This window comes from Pterocles gutturalis, unplaced genomic scaffold (assembly GCF_000699245.1).
Source record: "Pterocles gutturalis isolate BGI_N339 unplaced genomic scaffold, ASM69924v1 scaffold13897, whole genome shotgun sequence".
Taxonomy (NCBI): domain Eukaryota; kingdom Metazoa; phylum Chordata; class Aves; order Pterocliformes; family Pteroclidae; genus Pterocles; species Pterocles gutturalis.
The window spans coordinates 12,065-35,301 of NW_010112974.1; the positions used below are offsets into that span (position 1 = coordinate 12,065).

At 43.1% G+C, this 23,237-nt stretch overlaps 1 protein-coding gene across 1 annotated transcript in view; it reads left to right on the forward strand.

Moving 5' to 3' along the window:
• The window catches only part of LOC104462362 (latrophilin-3-like), a gene marked incomplete at its 3' end in the record, with an annotated part of 29,907 nt that extends 8,249 nt beyond the window's left edge, over positions 1–21,658 (forward strand). Inside the window, exons 4-9 of the mRNA XM_010074278.1 lie at positions 1,808–1,993; positions 5,710–5,748; positions 18,105–18,288; positions 19,105–19,227; positions 20,580–20,788; positions 21,482–21,658. Coding sequence (XP_010072580.1) covers positions 1,808–1,993; positions 5,710–5,748; positions 18,105–18,288; positions 19,105–19,227; positions 20,580–20,788; positions 21,482–21,658 — 918 coding nt within the window. The remainder of the gene's footprint in view (positions 1–1,807; positions 1,994–5,709; positions 5,749–18,104; positions 18,289–19,104; positions 19,228–20,579; positions 20,789–21,481) is intronic.
• Between the last annotated feature and the right edge of the window lie 1,579 nt (positions 21,659–23,237).

A 23,237-nucleotide genomic window follows, 5' to 3' on the forward strand; every position in this document is an offset into this window, starting at 1 on the left:
CAAGGCTTACAGAAACACCGTGTGTCGTGATATATGTTAAGCTCTAGTGATGACATGTAGGAAAATGTTGAAATTGATTTCTTTATGTAAAGGGATTTGATGCAGTCATTCTTTAAAGTTCCAGGTGCCAATGGAAGAGGTCAAAATTCAGCTGACACGTGGCTTTCTTCAGCTGCTTAGGAGAGCAGGCAGCTGGAAGAATGGGATCTGGTTTCTATGACATTAGCCTCGTGTGTAACAAGGAAGAAATAATTCAATTTTTGAATATGTGTTATCATTGCTCTAATAGGAAGAACAGCACATTATCTCCTTTATTTATCTTATCTATATCATCATGTGCTTTAATTCTCTGAGGATGAGCATATGAACATCTTCAGTTAGATTTCATTAAATCAGATGGGCTGTTGCTGTCAAATTGATGGAAGTAAGTTATTCATTTATAACTCAGCTAATTGATTTACAGAGAGGTAGAAGCTCAGCCTGCAATCTTTCCCTGAAATCTCACTTTTTTAATAAGCACCAGAAATTGAGGGAACAAGAGAAATATCTGATTTTTAACTGTCGAGAGATAAAACAATTGGAAATGTCATGTGAAGAACCCAGCAGAGTTGGTCGTTGAGCCTGCCAGAGAAGTGGGAGCTTTGTTAAATGTTGTCCTGTGTAATTTCTCCTTCTGCCTGGCATATTCCCCATAGATATGCATTCCAGATCACAGAGCGGTATATAACAAAAGAAAAAAAAAAAATGGAACAAGACCAGAAACTTGTAATAGTATTTTCGTAGTGGGCTGCCCATAGAAAGGAGATGGGACCAGCTACCCTGTCCCCAGTCTCTATGGCATAGGAGAGGAAAGGGGCACCAGGTGGGGAGAGCAAAACAGGGCAAGAAAGAGAAAAAAGCCACAGGAAGGAAGAAAGAGCTTCCCAAATAATTAATCAGTGGATTTCGCTACAATTGATTTTTACAATTTTTTACAATTGAGTTTTATGACTCAACTAGACAATAAAAGTCTTTTAACAGGAGATTCAGCCAAACAGCCCACTTGGTTTTCCCTTCCCGCGGACCTCTGCTTCAAGCCTCAAGCCTTTCGCTCCTGAGTTAATATGATTTGATGTGCTGAGAATCACTAGCCTCATTACAGAGCGGTGGCTAGGGTGGTAAGGAGCATATCTCCTGCATGCAAAAGCTAAGTGTTCAAATTAGCATCTGATTATTACATCCACACGATGGAGATTGTGAACTTTTTTCTCTTGTTCATCTGCATTATGACATCTATTTGTTCCTTTTAAAAGGAACTTTTTTTTTGCACAGCAATGGTAACAAAAATAATCTTTTCACTATGAAATAGTCTTCTGGAATGAGAAACTGTTCTTTCTTGACAGAAGAGACTATTTACATGGTTTGGTTTGTTCAGTGTGTGTAGATATGGCAATGGGAGAAGCTAGCTGAAGCCCTCCCTAGCATGGGTGTCCCGTGGAAAGCAATGCCATCGTTGGTCGCATCTGCTGCAGAGCGAAGAAGCAGCTGCTGCTGAATTCCAGCTGTGTCCCGTGAGAGGAGGAGCAGAAGTGGTTGTGTTGAAGCCAACGTGGTGACCCTAGGTGGCAAGACCACTAGAGTTTAAACCATACTCAAGCACTGTACATGATCAAATCATGAAAGCCCTTGCTGTCATTTCCTTCTTCGGAGCTTTTCTTCTTATCTTTTCTTCTTCTTGTACGGAGTTGACTCGTTGACACTGTGGGGATGGAAGGGACTGGCGTAACGTCACACCATCATCCAGGGACAACCTGCTTTCTCATTGCAGATGAAGTCAGGGGAGATGGCTGCCAACATCGCCCGGGAGCTCGCGGAGCACACGAAAAACCACTTGTACGCTGGAGACATCACGTACTCCGTGTCCGCCATGGTCCAGCTGGTGAACCTGCTGGACGTACAGCTCCGAAACCTGACTCCAGGTGGGAAGGACAGCGCTGCACGCAGCTTAAATAAGGTAAAAACAAAGAGGCTTGGGAAGGGAGAGGAGGCTGACAAAGGACTGGCTCTCCCTGGAGAGCTGTTAGAAATGTCTTTCTGAACGACTACCATTTTTAGGGCAGTGATTCTTTCTTAGTAGACAAGAGTACCTGGCAGTTTTTCGTTTACAGTGTATTTTATTCTGCTGAGAAACGAAACAGTTGTAAATGCCAAGTGTATTATTGGTGCTGGGAAATGTATACCCCTAGATGTGTAGATATATGAACTCCAGGTACTTCATTGTGGTCTCAGCTCTCATAGCTCAGTATGAGAATGACTCAAGTGATGCCATGGAAATTATTTTGGACATGTGCCAGCGTGACTGAGACCAGAATTTTGTCCAGAGTTTCCAGTGCTGAATCTGTCTGTGAAATGCCATGCAATATGATCCAGAAAATCTGAATATTTAAAGCACCAAGAAACAGAGAGAGTCTGGATTTCTGTTTTTTTTCTTCTTGTAACATTACAAGATACTGGATGTGAAGGTCAAACGGGCACTTTTATGCATGAATATACACAAATAAAAGCAGACATTTATTTACACTGGAGATACATTTACCAAAGGCACATAAGATGCCAGCGTATTTGCACTTAAGGTTTTCAGGTTGGTATAGTATTAGAGGGCCTTTTTAGTGATGATCTGTGCCTTAGCCCTGAAGAAGACGCTGTGGTTTCTGTGCCTCTTGTTTCAGAAGGATTATTAGTCCTTATGTCATTTCCAGAATTAACTAAAGGTGCTGGAAGTTGCCAATCATGGGAGGAAATACTGGCTGCGGAGTCTGTCAGAATACATGTAAACTTGAGAGTTTCCTTGGTCCAAGGCCACCTTCATCACTGAATCTCACATTAACATGTGGGCTAGGACTTGTACAGGATTCAGATGATGAATTGTGTGGGCCTGGCCATCAGAACAAAGAGCAGCTGAACCCCATGGCTGTGAGCATGTGGTTATATCAGCCACCCTGTTAAAATAAGGCACCAAATTTTGTCCTCAGCTGCGTAGCTGGCTCTGACAGCCCTGGCATCCGTGTAAGGGAGAACAGAACTTGGTCCCAAGGTTATAGGGGGAATAAATGATCCCAACTAAGCCAGAAATTTTATGTGTGTCTTCTGAAAAAAAAAAATACTTTTCAGAGAAGTAAAAGAGAAGTAACATTGTCTTTTTCTTGTAAGTTATTGTTGTGGACTTATTCTATTTTAAATGCAAAGGGCTTCTGGATTGTTTAAGATTACAGCCGCATGGGAACTGAAGTCCCGCATCTCATGTGCTTTGCATGTGCTGTGAATCAGGTTATCCTGATGCTTTTAATTAGTGCTGCCTCCAGCTATTTTATAACAATGTGGGTAATCATTGTATTAACTGTTACATCAGCATAACATTATTTGTTATAATCATACCATGGTTCTTTGAAATGATGGTGATATCTGACAATATCAGGTAAAACCAGCAATTAATGTCACCTACTAACGGGTTTCGTGGTTAGAAATCTGCTTCCTCGTCTGAATACGCCCTAGTCACACCCAACATTTTGTCGCTTCAGCTTTGCGAGCACATATTTTTCATCTTTTTTTTTATCCCACCTTCCAATATTTGTCTAGATGACATGAAATGGGGCTGTATCACAGGAAGGTGTGAGTTATCAAGGGGAGGGGAAGATCGGGTGAGGCAGAGCTCCTCGGCTCAGCTGTCACTCCTGGGGTACCCCTTGCAGGTTTTTCCTCCCCCTTCCTCACCGTCAGCTTTGCACAAGCAGCTCCTCATACAAATCAATTGCAGTCCGCATTAATATTCCGGACTGCGTGGAGTCCTGCAAAACAGCGATGCGAGTCAGTGATCCAAATGACAGGCTCAGTAATTTACTTGCTCTCATTCCCCACTTAATTCTTTAGAAGAGCAACTGCTCTGTGTTCATTTAAGAATGCATGAATTCAACTTGGACATCGTATTGGGCAAACAAAAGGCAGCAGAGTTACTGCTCCATTTTCCCCTTCACTGATCAAGGGTATTTCAAAAAAAAAAAAATCATTTGCAAAGAGTTTTTGTTTAGAGATGTTTAGTCAGAAAGAAGGAATAAAGTAAGCACTAGCTATTAAATATTCTTTTAATCATTAAAGGAATTTGGGGATCTGCAAGTAATCACCTGTGCTGTTTTGTATGCTTTTTTTTTTTTTAACAACCTGATGTACAAGGAGTTGAAATAAACTGGCATAATCAGAATTTTTAAAAGCCATCATCCTTCAGGAGCCACTTTCCTGTCACTAAAAGCTTTATGCTTTCCACTGGATCAGGCTTAATTAAGGTAATAATGGTTCTATTGCAGACTGGCAAGACCCCCAAGTGGATAGCTCGGTAATTTTCAGCAAGGCTTTCTTTGATCTCCATTTGTTTCTGTAAAGTCTTCGTACTGGCCAAGTTTACCCAGAGGAAGATTTCTCCTGTACAAATTGATGAATTAGAAATTGAAATTAGGCATTGCATGATACCTGAGTGTATTTTGTTTATTTCAGAGCCTCAAAACTCTCAGGGATCAATTTGCCTCTGAGCTGTACTAATGGGATTGCACTGCTGTGAGCTGGGAGCACCAGTTACCCCCAGTCTCTACTGATGTGTGATTTCCAACCCAGGCACATCAGCAAAAACAAACCCAGCGAAGCCAGCGGCTCTGAGCAGCCCGATTTGCAGGGTTTAGTTGCACCGATGCAGAGCTGTAGCTCACTGCAGCAGGCAGTCTGCAAAATCCCGGGGAGGTAAATAAGCTCCTGCTTGAATTTCATGACCCACCAAAGTGCAGTTGTCAGGCAGGAGGCACGCCAGGGCATATCAAAGTGCAGCACTAAATGTAGCTCCTATGGAAAAGGTGGAGTTCTTTGCGGAAAAGCTATTTGGCATAGAACACATTTAGGAATTACAACGGAAAGCACAACTCTGTATGAGAGAGGACTGGAAAATTAATTCCTGAAGAAGCAGTTGAATCCAAAGGGAAGAGAATTCAATGGCCCTTTAGGCTACCAGGAGCCCTGGGCAATGCTCTCTCCTGCGGTGCGATGTGTTACCGCTCTCGACGTGTGCCTGAGCGGGCTTTAAGCGAGCTCCCGGCAGTGAAGCTGTAGTGCTAGAGGTTTTGCCTTGAGCCAAAGAGCCGAGCAGGTATATTGGGATGAGTCCCTACAGGTCCATCCTGTATCAGGATGCAGTCCTGCATACAGTTTGCTCGCTGGTCCTGCACATCCAAAGCTTGGTGGTACCTCAAGGTGCCACCAGCGCTGTCTGAGTGCAGAATCCACGCTCCTCTCGGGTAAATAGCCATCAGCCCTGTCCTTTCCAGCCTCGTTTGACATGGAGATATCATGTGTGTCCTCCAAGCTGTAAGGAAAATGCTGTCTCCTGAGCATCTCCATTTATCTTCAGCGTCTCCTCTCATCTAACAGCTGCTCTCGCAATGTTGCCGGTCTGTGCTTTACTTCACTGGGAAAGGACTAACCTGTATTTTTGGAGCCAGGCATCCAGCCCTCCACTGCTTCCTAACTTGCATGCTTCCTTTGGTCTCATTGTTCTCCAGGAGTTGGTTAAAAGAGAATTAAGGATTTTTTGTATAAGGTGTTTTCTTCAATTTTTTTTTTTTTTTTCCCCGTGTTCTGTCACTAACTTGTTTTTTCTATCCCGTCTTTAATCTGCTGTCTTTATGGACTCAGCTTCAGAAAAGGGAGCGCTCTTGCAGGGCCTATGTCCAGGTATTTCTTGTGTTTTTAATACACGTGTCCAGTTGTTTGGCTGAATGACTGTGAAGTGGGTCTTGTCTCTGTGAATAATCTGATTATTCCCATCTCTGTGGCAGCAAGTTCAAAGGTTAAGGTTACAGGATAATAATCTCATTTTTCATCTCCCACCACCTGCCCAGTTTTAGGGCAAAAACTCTGAACCAAAACGTGGGTAAAGCTACGTGAGATCTGCTCACAAAGGTGTCTCCAGGCCAGATGGGTTTCGCTTATGGTGTGTCACTTGTTTAATTGCCACCTGCATTTCCTTAGTTTTCCTTCTTCTCCTCTTACCCTTGCAAATTTAGAAACAGTTGGAAATGGCAGCACTCCTAGTGAGGGAGGAGGGAGGATGGTAATGAAGTGCAGAGTGTCCTTGCGGAGGGATGCAGGAAGGAAGAGAGTGCTGCAAACTAAATGTAGGATATGGAACAGAACGTCCCATAAAGTTCACCCAACTGCAGCCCAATTTTTGTAGGCTTACAGTGTGTTTTACATGAACAAAGTCAAGCCCCACTGTTTTGGAAAGAGCTGCTTGTAGGCTTTTCAAGAGTGGGGCCTCAGGCGATGTTATTTATCCTGTCACCTTACCTTATAGCATTTGCTCCAGTGACTTTTATATGAAGCTGTTTGTATGCTATGGGTGAGTTAATGCTGCTTTGAGAAATGTGAATGTTTTACCTTCTGTTTTCTGTCTTGTGCTTATGAACGTTGATGTTGTACTTATAGATGGTTGGTCCTTATTTATATGTATACGTATAACATGCAGAGGTGTAAAAATGACCCCCATGTTTCTGGAGAGGGCTGTCTATACCTGAATTTTCCTGCAAAATCCAGCTGCCTGCGGTTGGTATTGACTTTTATTTTGTGAGCGCATATTTCATTTAGTGTGTGGGATTAGATGGTACCCCTCTGTGCTGGTAGGCTCTTCCCTTTGGATATGGTCATGAGAAGAAGTCACCTTCTCCTTTCCGTATAGATGAATGGATAAAGATGAGTTATGGAGTTACACATCCCTTAAGATTCCAGAGGAAGGAACTAGCATTTTTAAAGGAATTTAGGAAAGTTTACGCTGCAGAGCTCACTCCCAAGCTAGCTATCTTGTCTCCTGGTATCACTGGAAACATGGTGAGGCTGGTTGGACCACGGACCTCACAACCCTGCTGGGGACCTGGGGTGCTGCCTTACCCATGGTTGTCCTTTCCACTGGCTGCATGGGCACACTCTACAGAGTCAATGCATGCTCCTGGTCTTTTTGTCTTCTTTCAAACAGTAGTGAATAATGGATTTAATATATTGTACAGCAAGCTTGGCATTGATAGAATAAAGCCTGAATATTCTGCACGGACTTCAGCTTACCCTTAATTTGAAGGACTTCTTCCCTTTCGCTTGGAAAGGCAGCTTGTGTGTTGAAACGTTAATCGTGCGTCTACCTCTTCAGCAGACAAAAACTGATAAAGCTCATTGCCTGAACTGTTTAGTATAAATATGGACAAAGCTGGTAAATATATTGAGGAGAACAGTCCTGTAACGAAGGACTTGAAGAATGAATTAGATGACCTAACAACCTTTCTAGCTCTGCTTTGTATTACATGGAGGTAAAATAATGCATCTAGACATATTTTCATACAGTATGCTCCCATTTGGAAAATAATGTAGCTAAAGTCATAAAAAAATCTTGTGAGGGAGAGTTTGTCTGTAATAGCAGTTAAATGAGACTCTGGATATTCCTGTTTCAGGCTACTTATCCTTTACCAGGCAGGGAAATGTCTGGTCTGGCTAAGGCAATTTAGCAGATTTTTCAGGAAATCTTAACTGGTGAAATGCTGGACCTTGTGAAGTCAACAGGAGATGGGAAATAGTTGGGAAATACCCCACTGATGGCGGAGAAAATAGAGTTTTCAACCTTGCTGACATGATCTCCTTGTGCTGATCCCATTATCAGGAAGAGCATCCGTGGCTGCATTCGGCACACAGGGCTGGAAGGGTACCTTCAGACTCATTAGACAAAGGAAGGTGTGGTACAAAGTTTATGTGAGAGATGTCCAGCAATTATAAAAATCAAAAGTGGAACTGAGTAAAGGTGGATTTAGGGGAGGAGAAGGGTGACCTGAAAAGGTGATAATTGCTAATATCAGTCTTAGTGGTTTCTTTGGGCTGAGAAACATAAGTAGTCATGACAGACCCCCTGTAGCAATTGGGATATAAAGTCCTCTAGAGCCCAAAATTAATGAATAATATAAATAAATATGGAAAACGGATCTGGAAATTTTATAAGTTATTCAAAGATGAGGCTGTGGGAATGCCCTATCAGATTATCATCTCATCTCTCTGGGTAACTTTATGATTAAAACAAATATTGTTTTAATTTGTGTAGTGTCACAATATTTGTTGAGTTAAAAGCTTAGGGATTTTATTTACTGGAGATAGGTTACAAATGCTGCTTCTTTAGTTGCGAATGTGGTAAATGATCTTTCTTGTCTCAAAAATCCAACAAGAACCAACCCAACAAGTAAAGATATAAATATATATTAATATACTGACCAGACAATTATTGGGGAATTTATCAGTCACGTTGGTATTTAAGCAACTACCACACAGTCTTTAATTCACAATACTTAGAGTCAACTAGATAGGCTGAGCTGACCCAGGTGGACATCCAAGGTGGACAGAGTGAGTGGTCTTGGAGTGGTGCTTCTGTTGGCTAAGGAGAGCTTGGACCAGGTGCCTGGCTTTTTGGAGAGCAGAGATTTACATCACCCATGCCCACCTTTCTGCGGTGCACTGTTCTTGCACTCTATTTTGGGAAAGGGATGGAAAAGTCATCATGCAGGAGAATGAGTCACGGTGGGTGACGCATTTGATTAGTGTAGCTTCATTTGGTGACTGGGGTGTGACGTAAGCCGGTAAGAATTTTCTGTAACTTTTTCAACACTGATATTTGTTCATTTTCTGAAGGCGTTTCTCCTTAAAGTGAAGCACTGGAGTTGTAGCAAACATGAAATGTTTGTCTTTTGGGAGCTGTAAAACTGGGTTTTGTGTCATAGATTTCTTCCATGCCATTCAGCAAGTGGCACACACTCACTGTTTGTCACTCCCCAACTGCAAATGCGATGGGTATACTTCCCCTGGCCTCTGGGAGTCAAGGCGGGGGAGTAGAGGAAAAAAAAAAAAAAAAAAAGGCTGAGTAGTCAGATATAGCAGTAAGTAATATTAACATGGAAAAAATTAAACAAGGGGAAAAGAATTTATAATTTTACTATAAGATTTAGCAGCTGGAAACACAAGCTTTAATAAAGCCTCATATTGCATCCGGACCTGTGGAGTCCTTTTATCACATATGTGCCCCTGATTACAAAGTCTGAGCTCAGCTCTTTGCTTCGCTTGGATTTTGGGGGCATCATGAGGCCAATGTCTTTCCCTGCGGTGCCAGCCAGCAGCCTCTTCCCATGTGAAATTGCACACTGCCTTTGGGATGCAGACTGCAGAAGACAAAACCTTCCTGGGGGTTCCCATTCTTTTTTTTTTTTTTTTTTTTAATTTATTATTTTAAAGTTAGTCTCGGTTCCTTCAAAGCTGGAGGCTGGTGAATACAACAGCTACCCTGAGCGGCAGTTTGGCGGGAGAGGAGGAAGGAAGCAGCAGAGCATTGCTTTTGCCGTGTTTTCCTGGTGTGATGGTGTTTGCTGCTCTGGTTCCTGCCGTCCTGCAGGCTGCCCTCGAAATCAGTTCGCCCTGTTTTGTAATTCTGGGTTTGCCTGTGAAGTAAATGATGAAGATTATGGAGGTATCACCCACTGCATGAAGATCACGAGAACTTGGTGCGCATTACAGGGAGCAGACAGCAGCGGGTGGTTGCAGTCAAGAGTTGTCCTTCTGGTGCCCCTGGAAGTTTTCTGAACGCTTCATGCTTGTAACACGGGCTGTTCGAATTGCTGTACTAAGCAAAAAAAAAATGAAAGGCTTTCCTCAGAGGATTCAAGGCATTAAGTTTAGAGCTGAGTAGAAGAAGAGACTTGGGGATTTTTTTTGTGGGTTTTTTTTTTTTTCCAACCTAGTAGCTCTCAGCAGATAAAAGGTGCATCTGGGACTTAGCCAGTAATATTTAAAGTGGATTAATTCTGTTTGTCCCACTTCTTGCTTGCTTGCATGGCTGGTCCCAACATCCATGAGGAGTAAACGCAAGAAACTTGTAGCTCTGAGAGGGGAGCGTAAATTGAATTATGCCGCGTTTACTTGTGTTCTTGTGCCTGTGACAAGAAAGCCTCTAACCTCCATTTATATAGAAAGGGGCAAATTAATGAGGATTTTCGAGTTCCTTGTTTGGTCACTTAATTGGCTGCATGACAAAGAGCTCCGCGGTGCGTGTCAAGCAACTTTCAGGGTCCTCTAATGATTTGCGCGTTGCTCGATGCCTGATGCTATTCTGCGCAGGCTGTCAGGCGAGGTGGCGTTGTTAAAGAGGCTGGAATAAATTGGCTAGCAGTGTGCATACGATGTTGTATATTAACTGTAGCTACAGGGAGGACTTTTAGCAGCTTTTTTCAAGAGATCGAGATGTTTGCCTATCAACATCAAAGTGCCCCAGACTTTCATTTAATATAATTAAAAGGGCATCTGAAAGAAGTGTGACTCGCAGCGGGGTTCAGTGGTTTCGCAGCCCTTTGTTAAAACTCTGTGAACTTAATATACTTCACAGCTTGAGAAACCTGCACTTGATTTGTGTCAGCAAGAGCCAAACTAGAAATCCCCACCCTGCGTGTTTCTGCCGCGGTATGCCCGTTGTTAGGGGAGAGGAGGATCAAAGCAGCAGCCTTGGGTTTGTCACCAGACTCCAGAATTCTTCCTATAAATATTTCTCTACCTACAATTGAGCTTCGCCTTTGGTAATGTGGCCACATGTTAACATAGGAAAACTGAAAAAAAAAAAAAAATAAAAAGAAAATCTAGTGTTTTCTGTGTTACTACATGCTTGCTCTCTGCTTTAGGCTAAGTCAGTCCTTAAATCCGATGGCACAGGCAAAAGTCTCAGTATAAATTTCCATGGAGGCTGGTGGGAGATGTCCCTTTGATTTGGAGCATTGGAAGGAAGGCTGAGTCTCTTGGGCTCCCTAGGAGTTCCCTTGCAGGCTCTGGATGCTTTCTCAAAGCAGCATTTCTCGTTTGCAAGCCATTTTCCTTTCTTGCTCCAGCTTTGCTCACTTCCCATGTGTAATTATTCTAGCAGTTGCTTGTGTAGTCTCAAATCCTGAACAGTAGGGCAGCAAATACAGATGATTCATAAATGCAGTTCTCAGCTTATTCTGTGGGGAAGATCTCATTAGATGAAATAGATCGTATGTTATTTCCTTCTTCCCAATCAATTCCTTTTATTTCAGTCCTACAGATGCCTTCTGACCTTAAAATATTCTTCCTCGAACACTAAGCAAAGCAAAACCATAACCTGTAATTTGTAACCTTCTTTTATTTCTCAGATCTCCTATTTTTTTGTGTGCTCCCATTAGGAGATTATTGGTAGTTCAAGGCCAAGATTGCGAACCTCACATGCCTACTGCAAGACCATTAATTCCCCAGTTAAGCATTTTGTAGATGGCCTAATTTTAATAAAGGTCAGTGCCTTTATTCTCACTGCAGAGAGTTCTCAGCATCACTGAAATTCAGGCCGTTGCAGAGTCGGTACAGTTCCTGTAGCCACAGCAGAACCATTTGCTGTAGAGTTGAAAAGAGAAGGTTGCACGCTCATTCTTGAGAGCCTGTGCTCTCAATCTATGGAACAAATTTAAAAACTCTTCTACAAGGGAAGATCTCCCTTTGCCATAAGTAGTAATGGTGCCATTTGGCTCACCAAAACCCACACCATCAGACATGGGCTGGTGCTTCTGGATGACTTTTGAAGGCAGAAGCGGAGATGAGCAGTACGTATTCTAATGATTTATTAATTTTTAACCCCTCATTGCAGTTTAGCTCGTTTCAATCTAAAGATGTTTGTCCATTTTGGTGAATATTATAGGTGGTTTGAGATTACCTCATTGCTTTGTAAAAAGCCTTAGACAGTGGCTGGGCTTCCCTGTAAGAAATCATCTCCAGTGTGCTTACTTATGCTTTGGCCAGAGACAAATTTTAGTCTGGAATTAAAAGAATAACTGACAAGGTGAAAAACCATCCGAGGGTGAAGAGCCTTGTCAGACAGATTCAAAGGCACTTCTCAGCTAAGAAGCAGGATTTAATGCCATCATTTAGCCAAAATTATATTTTCCTCGTTGAGGAAGCTGAAGAAATGACGTGTGCCTCTATTTTTGATCTGAAGTCCCACAGAGCAGATGACTGTTCCAGTCTGATTGATGACCCCTGTGTAGTGGGATCGGGGTACCGTTCATTTGCCACGCTAAAAAGACATCTCATTTCCTGAGCTGATCCCTTTCAATGCAATACCCTTGCCAGAAGCAGCTCCATGCCCAGATCCATACTTTCACGCCAGTCCTCTTCTTCAAAGGACCTGTTCTGGCTGCACCAGGTACATTCAGAGTTAATGAGAGTTCCTCTTGCACTGGTGTTTTTTTCCGACCAGAGGCAAGAATCGTACAATTTCCAGCAGAACTTGCCACCAGTGGCATTGATTGTGCTTTTAACTTGATAAGTTTGGAGGCTTGCAAATGTTGGTAGCTTAAGAAAAGGGTTTGTTTTAGCATTGGCTGTTCCATAGGAATACAGAGAAAACCCAACTGTTCTTGAGCAAGGAATCAGGTAGGCTTTTTTAAAGTATCACTGCTAGGACAAAGGAGAAAAGAGCATAACATGATTGTTGAACCATATCCACATTTCAGTGCATCTACTCTCTAAAGGGTTTTTCATTTTCACTGTGCACTGTGGACCTGCAAGTGGCTTTGTGCCTTTTTTCTCTGCTGATTTGCCATAAAGCTTCAAGCTGCTATTAAGAAGTGGACTAATAACGGTTTTACATGCTTCAGATAACAATGATGATGCACTTGTTTTGGAGTAGCACCTGGAGACCTCAGGCAGGACCAGGACCTCAGACCACAAGCACAGCCTGAGGCTGTGTCTATGTGATTGCACTCTATGATCTCTAACTACTAATTTTTGAAAGTCCGTTCATCAAATATTCCTGTGAGATCAAGGAAGACAAGTGTTACCAGTATGAAACAAGATTTTTAAAGTTATAAAATGCAGATATTTTAATTAGAGATGTCTAAAGTGGTGCTTTAATGCCCTTGTGCCACTGTTCTTCTTCACCCAGAGCTGCTACCAGAGGTAAGATCTTGACATAGGTTCCATGCAAAATAACGTATACAGTGTGTTCTGGTTCCTCTTAAGGAAGTCCTCTTTTGTAAGGAAGGATAAGCTGCATATTTGAAAATGACTCAGCACAGGGGCTCAACCAGTATTCCCTGTAATGTCTACTGGTATTCACTTGCCATGAAGCAATATTTTCTCAGGCACCCTTGAAAATGTGCTTCAATCATAAGTTCTCTGGGGTTTTTGTTCTTCTATCAGCTGCTCAACAACAGGCGAAAATGAACGATAAAAGTTTAGAGAGGTCCTAACTCCAGGAGAGCTGCAGGTTTTCTAAGGTGAGGGTTGCTGTACTTAAGACCAACAGTCTGGTCCCAAATTTGGCAATGAGATGAGTAGATCTAACATCTCTCCATGATTTCAGGTGTTGATTCCCAATTAAAGACAGATTTTAGGTTACAAAATTTGCTTTTGTCAATGAGCAATGCCTTGGGTGTGGGTATGGTGAGAGAGAAATAAATGGGTGTGGTGTCACTGGATATATACTTCCTCCTAGGTTTAAACTCTGTGTCACATAGCCAGATATTCTCACCCGGCATTTCTAGAGGGGAAGAAGATAAAAATAAATAAAAAAGCAAAATTCAGTTTTGTGGAAAGAAGCAGCTGTCACAAAGGAAATCGATGGGATATGTGCAATCAGCCTTTTAGTAATGTTTAATTACTGTAAGACTTGTAATTAGTTGCATTTTGACAATACATCTTTTAATACCAATTTGTAAGTGTCTGAAAAGGAAGGTTTACATTTTGTTTCTGTTTTGTAACCTCAGGACAAAATCAAGAAACCATGAGCATATGCCCTTATTTGGGAAAAAGTTCTCCCTCTGCAATTTATTAACACTTATTTATATTGAGTGTACACTCTGTGGTGCTATATAACCGCATAATGAAAGGGATCACCATCACGGGATTTGTCTTCTATGCTTGGCATGTTCTTGCTCTTCTCTCGATGCCCAATTGTAGCCACTGCTGGAGACAGAATATTGGTCTCAGAGGACCTTTCATCTGACCCTGGATGGTTGCTTGTGTTTAGGGGGTCTGACTTTGCATAGATGGGTACCCTGACGTCATGGGCAGCATACAGCTACACCTACATATCTCAGGACAGAAAAACGAGTGGCTTCCTTCTTGGCTCCCTTCTGCCGTGCCCTTCTTCCCTCATTTTCCTATGCCTTGTGAAAGTTTTCGCTTTGTGTCATTTGAGTTACGTTTGTCCTTCCCCCTGGGCATATGTGTGCTTGTGCTGTCCATTAAGCCCCAGCAACCATGGCACTGGTTTGGTGCCATGCTGTGGGTGACACAAGATATGTTGGGGCTCCAACCCCCACTTTTTTATTTTGCATGAGGCTCACAAGGGTACTTTGGAAATTGGTTGCCCAGTTGAGCTACATTCGGAAGAGGGACCAGGCAGGGGAAAAGAAAGCCACAGCAGGGGAAGTCCTTTAGCTTGGGAAGCAAGGACAGGGTCTTCAGTGTGCTAGTCATGCAGAACCCTTTGATATATGTTGGGTCCTTCAGGGATAGGATTAATCTCACATGTGTTTGGGCACCTAAATGGGCATGATACTTGCTAAAATTCCTTCTACTTTCAGTGGGGAGAGAAACTGGAGCGCATCTGGGCTCCCGTCTTCACTGCATTCTAAATTCTTGAACTGAAATGGGATGAAACTAGGTCAGGACTTTCCTAGCTCCCTCTGAAGGTCCCTAGCGCTATCAGGATCACCAGGGGTCTAGGGTAAAATCTATCACGCCATCAGCTCCCAAGAACATCTATCTCATGCCTTCTTCATTTCAAAGGTCCTGCATCAGGACTAACCTTCCTTCTACTGGTCACCAAAAAGCTTTGCTGGGAGCTTGACACTGCTGCTTCTTCAATGCTGGAGCTTCATCAGACCACAAAGTCATTGGAGCAGGTGCCAAACTCACCTAAACCATGACAGCTTAGCTTAAATGCAAAGACACAGGCTAGTCCTTGTCCCATGCACGTCTTCCCACAGTTCCCACTCCCCTGCCCAACTTTTCCCAGTTGACATCTCTGTCTCAAGAGACACCATTGCTTTAACAGCTGTTTTGTTTCATTTAAACACCTACCTCAGCTCCTGTCCAAAATGCAAACATTTCATTAGCACCTCATCTCCTTGGCTTCAGCCCGCAGCACTCAGCCGTAATGAAGTGCCGCACTCAGAAATATAATGCGGGGAACACTTGATTAATGCACTGAGGCAGGTGAGGGGAGTGACCCTCTGGGAAAAGCTATGGGCTAAATTAATCTCGGATGTAATGCCAATGAAGACAATCTACCAGCTTTGCTCATATCTGTGCTAAGGACCTGGCCCAACGTCCTTGGAAATCTCTCTGGAGGTGACATGCGGGTGGCTGGTTTCATGTTGGTCAACTTCAAGAGGATGCTCACCGACATCATGTCCATTGGGTGGGGAATACATGTTGTGCAGGAGGCGACATGCTAGGACTAATTGGTGTTTTCTCTCAAACTTTGTGTGCAGACATACGCACACATTTTTTTAAAAAATAGATAAAATAATTCTTCTAGGGAAAAAATCTTTGCAGCAGATGTTTCAACATAACACAAATACTTCGGCATCTGTTTCATGTTTTGACAAATAGGCGTTACCTTGCCATCCAGAGCCAGGAGATGGATCTGTTGCAAAGACTCTTTCCACCATTCAGATATGGATGAAAGTATCCAGCATGTTGTTTTAGCAGAGACTTAAAGACACCATTAGCAGCTGAGCTAAATGCAAGTAAAGCGAAATTGTGGTCTGTGATAACATTTCAATGGGGAGAAAAAAAAATGCTCATTTTCTGCTTTTCATGAGTAAAAGATCTTTGCAAGAAAACACCATGTTGTGTGGAACCTGCACAGCAAAATAGTCAAGCATTTTGGTCACTGGAAAAGAATAACACCTCCTTTTTGCCTGTAAAGAGATAAGCTACCAGAGTAAACTATAGAATTTTATTAAAAGCTACAGAGATCAGGCTTCCAGATTTTAAAACACACCAAAAATCCACACTTAAATGCTACAGATTTTTAGTATTTCTTCTTGACTTTTAAAGTTAACCAGCTTTTTGTGTGCATGTACTAAATATGTTAAGATTATTTTTCGACTATTGAGGAAAATCAGTTTAATTATCACTTTAAGAAATTGCTTTATGGTTAATAAGTTTCCACTTAACAGCAAATGAGAAGGGGATTCCAGTGCTGGATCATAAAGGCTTGACAGCAAAAGATTTTTGCAGGAGCACTAGAAAAGAAGATTTTCAGCCATTTCAGTTTGCTTCAGTGGTTGAAGCATGGGTTACTCCATACTTTGGGAAACCAAGCTATGAGGCTCAGGAGAAATGTTTAATAATCAAGGGACTGCCAGGGAGGGGAAGATCTGTTTAAGCTACAGAGATTTGGCACAAGAACGGATGAGTTAATTCATTGTGAATAAATGTAGGTTGAAGAGTAGGAGTTTTGTACTGGCAGAGGAACCCAAATCTGACTCAGTCTTCTGGTAGGAACCGTGGTAGTAGGAGAAACCTTCTAACCTGAAGGACACTTAGGAGGAAGATGCACATGGCAGTGTCTTGGTGAAGCATCTTTGCTGGGATTAAAAGCACCAGCAGTGGCAGGTCTAGCTGTCTTTGCCTCTCCTTGAACCTTGCTGTAATTGAAATTTTTTGAAGGTCACCTGGATATAGCAATAAAATCAAATTCTGGTTTTATGTGGTTGTATTCTCCTGTTGCACATTCGTATCTGGTCACAGCTGGTGTGTGAGCCAGGATGTCCTGCACGCTGTGCCATGTGTTGCCGTTGTAACACACCTCCTGAGGGCTCTGCTGGAGAATGGACCATGCCATGGCTTCTTTTCACAGGTCATGTTGCACAGGTGGGTTTCAAAACACTGTCAGGTGTAAATACTGAATTATTTCCATGAAAGTGAGCCCGTAGGGCATCCTTAGGGTTGCAACATGTTGAAATCCCACGGGACTGTCTTTGCCATGGAGAAGAGAGGTGTGGGTTTGATGCCTACATGTCCAGCATACAGAAAACTATTAAGAATGGCAACTTTATCTCAAAGGGAAGGTTGGTTTCTGCAGTCAGCACTAGCTGGCAGTGAAGGTGGTTTTTTGTGAGGCAGGCTTGCCTGGTAATGTTAGCTGGAAGGTAGCTGAGTCAGCTCTGGTTAGTAACTAAGCAGGGGTTTTAGGCTGAGCAAAGCCTTCGGGTTGGGTGGGCTCTACTGCTATAATTTAGCAATCCTGAGGCCAGCGTGGTTGTGTGTGATCCTGGATGCGCATCCAGATTAACCTCTGGGAGGTTCTTTTTGTGAGTGGCAGCCCAGGGCAAAAGGTGCACCGCAGGAGGGACTGGATTTGTTACCACCGGGTTGACTCCTTCCTGACTGGAGAGATTTGAAATTTAGCATCTTATGTAAATCTCTATGGGTACCTGCTGCTTCTCTGGATGAAGCGGTGTAACTCAGCTATCTCTGTGTCTTCATGACTGCCTGCCAGAGGTTATGGGGTGAGAAACGTTCTATGAAATATGAAATGCTCTAAGGAGCGGGTAGCCCTTGCAGATACTAAATACAAAATTCCTTGGATGCCCCAGCCCTACTCCTGAATTCTGGTGTTGCAGGTAGCAGCAACCTGCTTCACAGATGGGTTTAGAGATCTATTTTCCTGCATTTCCTTAATGATTTCCTCATCTCCCCTCTGCACCCTCAAACCCCTAATTCCTTCTTACTCCAAACCCTGAGCTACTAATCATGGAAGCAGAAAAGCATTATTCCCAGCCTGCATTGAGAACAAAATCAACATTTCCTCCCTCTCCTATCCGATGGGATAAATGATGCCCAGCTCAATTGGAGGCTGCCCCAATGGGTGGGAAATGAGATGCTGTCCGGTCCCTGTGAACTGATGTGTGTGGAGGAGGGGACTGAGAGTATGTTACAGGTCTCAATGGTGTTTTAGGCTGGCCAAGAGCCCTTTCTCACTCCATCCCTCTCCCTTGCAGGCCATGGTGGAGACGGTGAACAACCTCCTGCAGCCGCAGGCGTTGAACGCATGGAGGGACCTGAACGCGAGCGAGCAGCAGCGTGCGGCCACCAAGTTACTGGACACTGTGGAGGACAGTGCCTTCGTGCTGGCTGATAACCTGCTGAAGACGGACATTGTCCGGGAAAACACTGACAACATCCGTAAGGGACAGATCCCATCAATACCAGAAGCAGCCAGGGGGAGAGGAAAGGCTAGGAAACCTGCCTTTAGTCTTGGCCCCTAGATTAGCTGGAGAGAAATTTGTTAGATATATCTTGGCCCTTTGTCTGAACAACTTAAAAATCTTCCCAAAAGAGCCTAAAGGAATAACGCAGCTCCCTACACTTGAAATCCCACAGAAGATGAGCACCTAACCTGCCTTTATTGCTCCTGGCTTGGAGGGTGAAATCTGTGCTCGAGCAATGAGAGCACTGCTTCACAGGGAGATTGTTCATCGTAATGCAATTGTGTTTCATTTCATACAAATTTGTGTCTTTATTTGGCTGATTGTTGATTTTAATTAAAAAAAAAAGCATGAGGGAAAGCACCAGCACTCCCGCTGTGCATATGTAAAATGAGAACAACTCTTCTTTCTATTTCTATTAATACAGATCCCAAGCACCGATAACATTTACAGAAAGTACCAATCGCCAGTGGCAAAGAACTAGCATTTTCAGGTTTTCATTTTAACCATTGTCCTTAATATCCTGAGGTTCTTGTTTACAAGAACTGGTTGTCTTTTGTCTTCCACAGAGGGTAGAATTTATTTGCTTTTTTTTTTTTTTTAATTAAATTTCAAACTTCTTCAGGGCAAAGATTTAAAAAGAAATGAGACCAAACAGAGTCTAGCATGAAGCATAGTAAGTTGATTCCTCTGTGCTCAGCTGGTCTGGATCACCATTTTGTAGTTTTGAAGTGTCATGTCAAAGATTATTTCAGTAGAGATTTTTCTTAGTGTCGATCTCTCTTGCAAACAGAGCTGGAAGTTGCTAGACTGAGCACAGATGGGAATTTGGAAGACCTGAAGTTTCCCCAGAACATGGGCCATGGGAGCGCCATTCAGCTGTCGGCAAATACCTTGAAGCAAAATGGTCGAAATGGTAGGTCCAGCACCTCCAGCCACACCAGCCTTGGGAATCAGTTATGCTTTAGGCATTGTTTTGTGTTTAAGCAGCTGTAAGTCTGGTATTAATTGCTATGCTAATATTTGAATTAATGGTAGCATCAGTCACTCATGCCCTTGACTTGAGGCTAAGTTGGCTGATGGGGAATGTCTTATATTGCAAAGTGACTCACAGCCTTCAAAAGTATTAAGTGCTGGTAAAAGTGCATCACATCCCTAAGTGACGTAGCTGTTGGGGCACAGCGCTGAGCCCAGAGAAGTGCTTTTCGCTGCTGTTGTCTGCAGTAGGAGGCTTCAGATGGGATAAGACATTTGTTTGAGTACTGCTTCACAGTGAGGCACTGTACAAATATCTGAAAAGGGAGGAGGAAGAAACAATAGGAGAAAATATTAATTATGAGCCAGCATGGCAGAAAATGTTGATTAACTATTATGAGTCTAAATCCTCCTTGCCTTTCTCTCTGAAGCTTATGAACCTCCTGATACAGGGAGGTTCCTTTGGAGTTGTCAGTGCTTCACCTTCTGTAGAAGCTGGGGTGATTCCTATAGAAACAAAAAAAAATACCTCCCCACAACTAGTATATATAAAGGAAAACTAATCACATGCAATTCTTATTTATAGCCTGTGAAATAATGTGCAAAACAGAAGGCAAACTGGATGGTTTCAGTTAAAAAACAGTTGGCTGGTAGCCCAGGTTTTTCTGCAGGCTCCCTAATGGTGGGGTTTTTTTGTGTGGAAGAGGGGATATCTGACTGGCAAATTAAGAAAAGAAATATATATTTTTAATGTAATATCTGCAATTTCTGGTTTGCCCTTCATTTGAGATGGGAATTGGGTTGGAAAGTTTGGGATTCCCTCTAACAGATTTCTCCCCACACTTTTCTGAGGTGGTCTCAATTTATTTGTGGAGTTTGCACTGGACTAAATTGTAGTTTTACACTGCATCTGTGTGACAGGCCAGAGGGAAACATATTTCCCAAGCATAGCCCAGAGAATAAAGTGTTATGTCAAGTGGGAAATGGGCCACCTGGCCTCTTCTCTCTGGAGTCAGTTACACCCACTGATGCCAAAAATAAGCCCACCTTCTCTGTCTGCCTTCCTCTGATCTGTTTGCTTATAAAAGTTTTTTTTGGAGAGGCAGCTCTGCCCTTCTCATCCTTGGACTGCTTCTTGGGATTGGCAGGAGGAGGTGAGTTTTCATGTGCTACATCTTGGTCCTTTCACATTTTCTCAGAGAAGTTTTAAAGTTGGTTCAGAGAAGAGATTTGTCATCTAAAACAAAACCCGGTGCGCTGACCTGGGTATCTAACCTTATACTGCTCTTTTAGGTGAAATCAGGGTGGCTTTTGTGCTGTACAACAACCTGGGCACCTATCTCTCCACGGAGAATGCCAGCATGAAGTTGGGAACAGAAGCAATGTCGACTAATCACTCTGTCATTGTCAACTCCCCCGTCATCACGGCAGCAATAAACAAAGAGTTCAGCAATAAGGTTTACCTAGCTGATCCTGTGGTGTTTACCGTCAAGCACATCAAGGTGAGTGAGTTCAAAAAGTGTGGTTGTTTTTTTTTCTTTCAGTTTCTAAAACAAAGTGATGCAAAAGTTGGCTGATGCGAGGCCCCCAGCAGTCCTTGATTAGATTTTGAATTATACATTTGTTCCTTTGCACTTTGTGTTATTTATGGAGAATGTCTCTTTTGCGCTGCATTCATAAAAGTAAAGAGAGAGTCTCCTTTGAGCTGACGCCCATTGCTCCGTTGCTGACACGCATCATTCTGTAATTAAAAACTAACAATATATTAGAATAGACCGTAATATTATTTTATCATGGTGGCAGGAGATATTAGAGGAAAGTGGAATTACAGTGAAAGAGGACAGCTAGTCCTCCTGTTAGCCAAGCACAGTCATTGCAAAAGTTGATTGCTTAAAGCAATTAATTTCTCTGCTCTGCAATGCAAATGAAGCAATCTGGTTTTGAAGAGTTGGATTTAGTCTATAGCTGAAATTAATCAAGAACAAAGAACTAAGTTTGCATTAGCAAAAAGAGCAGCAACAATCTAACTTTCTCTGGTATCGGCAAGTAATACTTGACGTATAAACCGCTGCTGATTGTTTATCTAAAATTAAAGGGTGAGAGTTACAAAGTGCCTCTGGAAAAAAAAAAAAGTGCATTTAGAAATTGCTTAAACCCTATCATTTTTATTGCATTTATTCATTTCTTCCCTGCAGCAGTCAGAAGAAAATTTCAATCCCAACTGTTCATTCTGGAGCTATACAAAGCGTACAATGACAGGGTATTGGTCCACCCAGGGATGCCGCCTCCTGACAACTAACAAGACACACACCACGTGCTCCTGCAATCACCTAACCAACTTTGCGGTCCTGATGGCACACGTGGAAGTTAAGGTGAGCGTTGCGGGTTCATGGGCTGCTAATGCACTCGGCAGGAAAAGTGGCCAATGTGTCATGGTTCTGTTACTGCAAACGGGAGCTGAGCAGGGAAATTGCTGTGTGACGGTAACTCTAATGGTAGAAACCATCTGGTGTGAACCTTCCTTCTGCTATGTGGTGGAACAGAAGATAGTCACACCAATGCAAAGCTTGTGTCGAGCTCCTGGCATGAGCAGCTCTGAGCTGAAGATGACGAGCGAACAGAATTAGCTGTTACCACATCCTGTGTTTACTGGTGCAGGACATCTTCTGGCTGGGTCCTTGCTCATGGCATCCTCACTGTGCCACCAGGGAGTAGGGAGCACCTTGGTGATGGGACAGAAGCGTGCAGAGCTGCCTTGTGGGGCGCAAGTTGGTCCTCCATTTCCTGAGCTGTCTTGGCCGTCTTTGGGTGAGAACAGTCTCAGCTGCTGTAGAAAGAAGAGGAGGCCCTGATGCCTGAAAGACTTTGGCCTTGTGTTTTTCTGTGCTTCAGTGTCTCCATTTGATGTGCCTGATACTGCAGCAGAATCCACGGTTCTGAGCTAGATAGGGATCTGGCCTCTTCAGTGTGGGCAGAACATTTTGGAGCTGCTTCCATGGCTGCATAACCACAAAAGCTATTATGGTTTCAAAAGACCTTTTCTTAAATAGTCTTCCAGTGTCACTTCTTTGTATATTTTTGTTTCACTTGATAATCTGAAGAGGGAATGTGAAGAGCCACAACAAAAATATATGTTAAAGAACAGTCATGCATGGCCAAAACTCTGCCAAAAAAAAAAAAAAAGAAATGGAAGCCTGGCAGCTCATTTCCCACAACAGCTGGGTCCAGCTGAGAGGGACAGGATAGATCTGCTGCTGCTGCAGGATGACATATGCATTGTATTCTGCAAGAACCACTACCGGTCCAGGAGACATGCCATTAAATGGCTGTGGCGTTATCGTGGGAGATGTTTGAAGAAGTGGCCTATTCAGAGCGTAGGTTTCCAGGTTAATGGCATTCTGCAGTCCCAGTCTGTTTTTGCCAGTTTCCTACAACTGCTTGAATTTTCAAAAGAAATGTGTTTGGCTGGTTATCACCTGCCTGGAGTTAACAGATATCCCTGAGTCGCCGAAGTCAGAGGTTGCACCTGGGAAATGCAGATAGCTTTCCGCTCGGCTGGCATGAATGTGGGCGATCCCTGCTGCGTGCTGCAGATACAGGCAAGCGCCAAACGAGCTTCTTCCCAAACTGCAAGTGGGTCAGCCTTGTCTGCATGGCATTTCACCCAAACCTCATTAGACTAGGGGCAGTGGTGTTATCTCATCTTGCAGAAAGAGAATGTGAGACCCTTGCTTGCCCATGCTCAGCCAACAGCTTGGAAATAGCTACAGCTGGAAGCTTCCCGAGTGCCAAGCCAGCGTGCTGTTAGCCGGTGGGTGTTTCTGGGTGTTAGCAAGTGCCCTCAAGACTTTCAGATCATGTTTTATCACTTGGCTGCAGCCAAAGTGTCATATCATTGCTGTAAGAGCCAAATTGGTTCCACTTTGTTGACTCTGATGCAACCAGACGGAT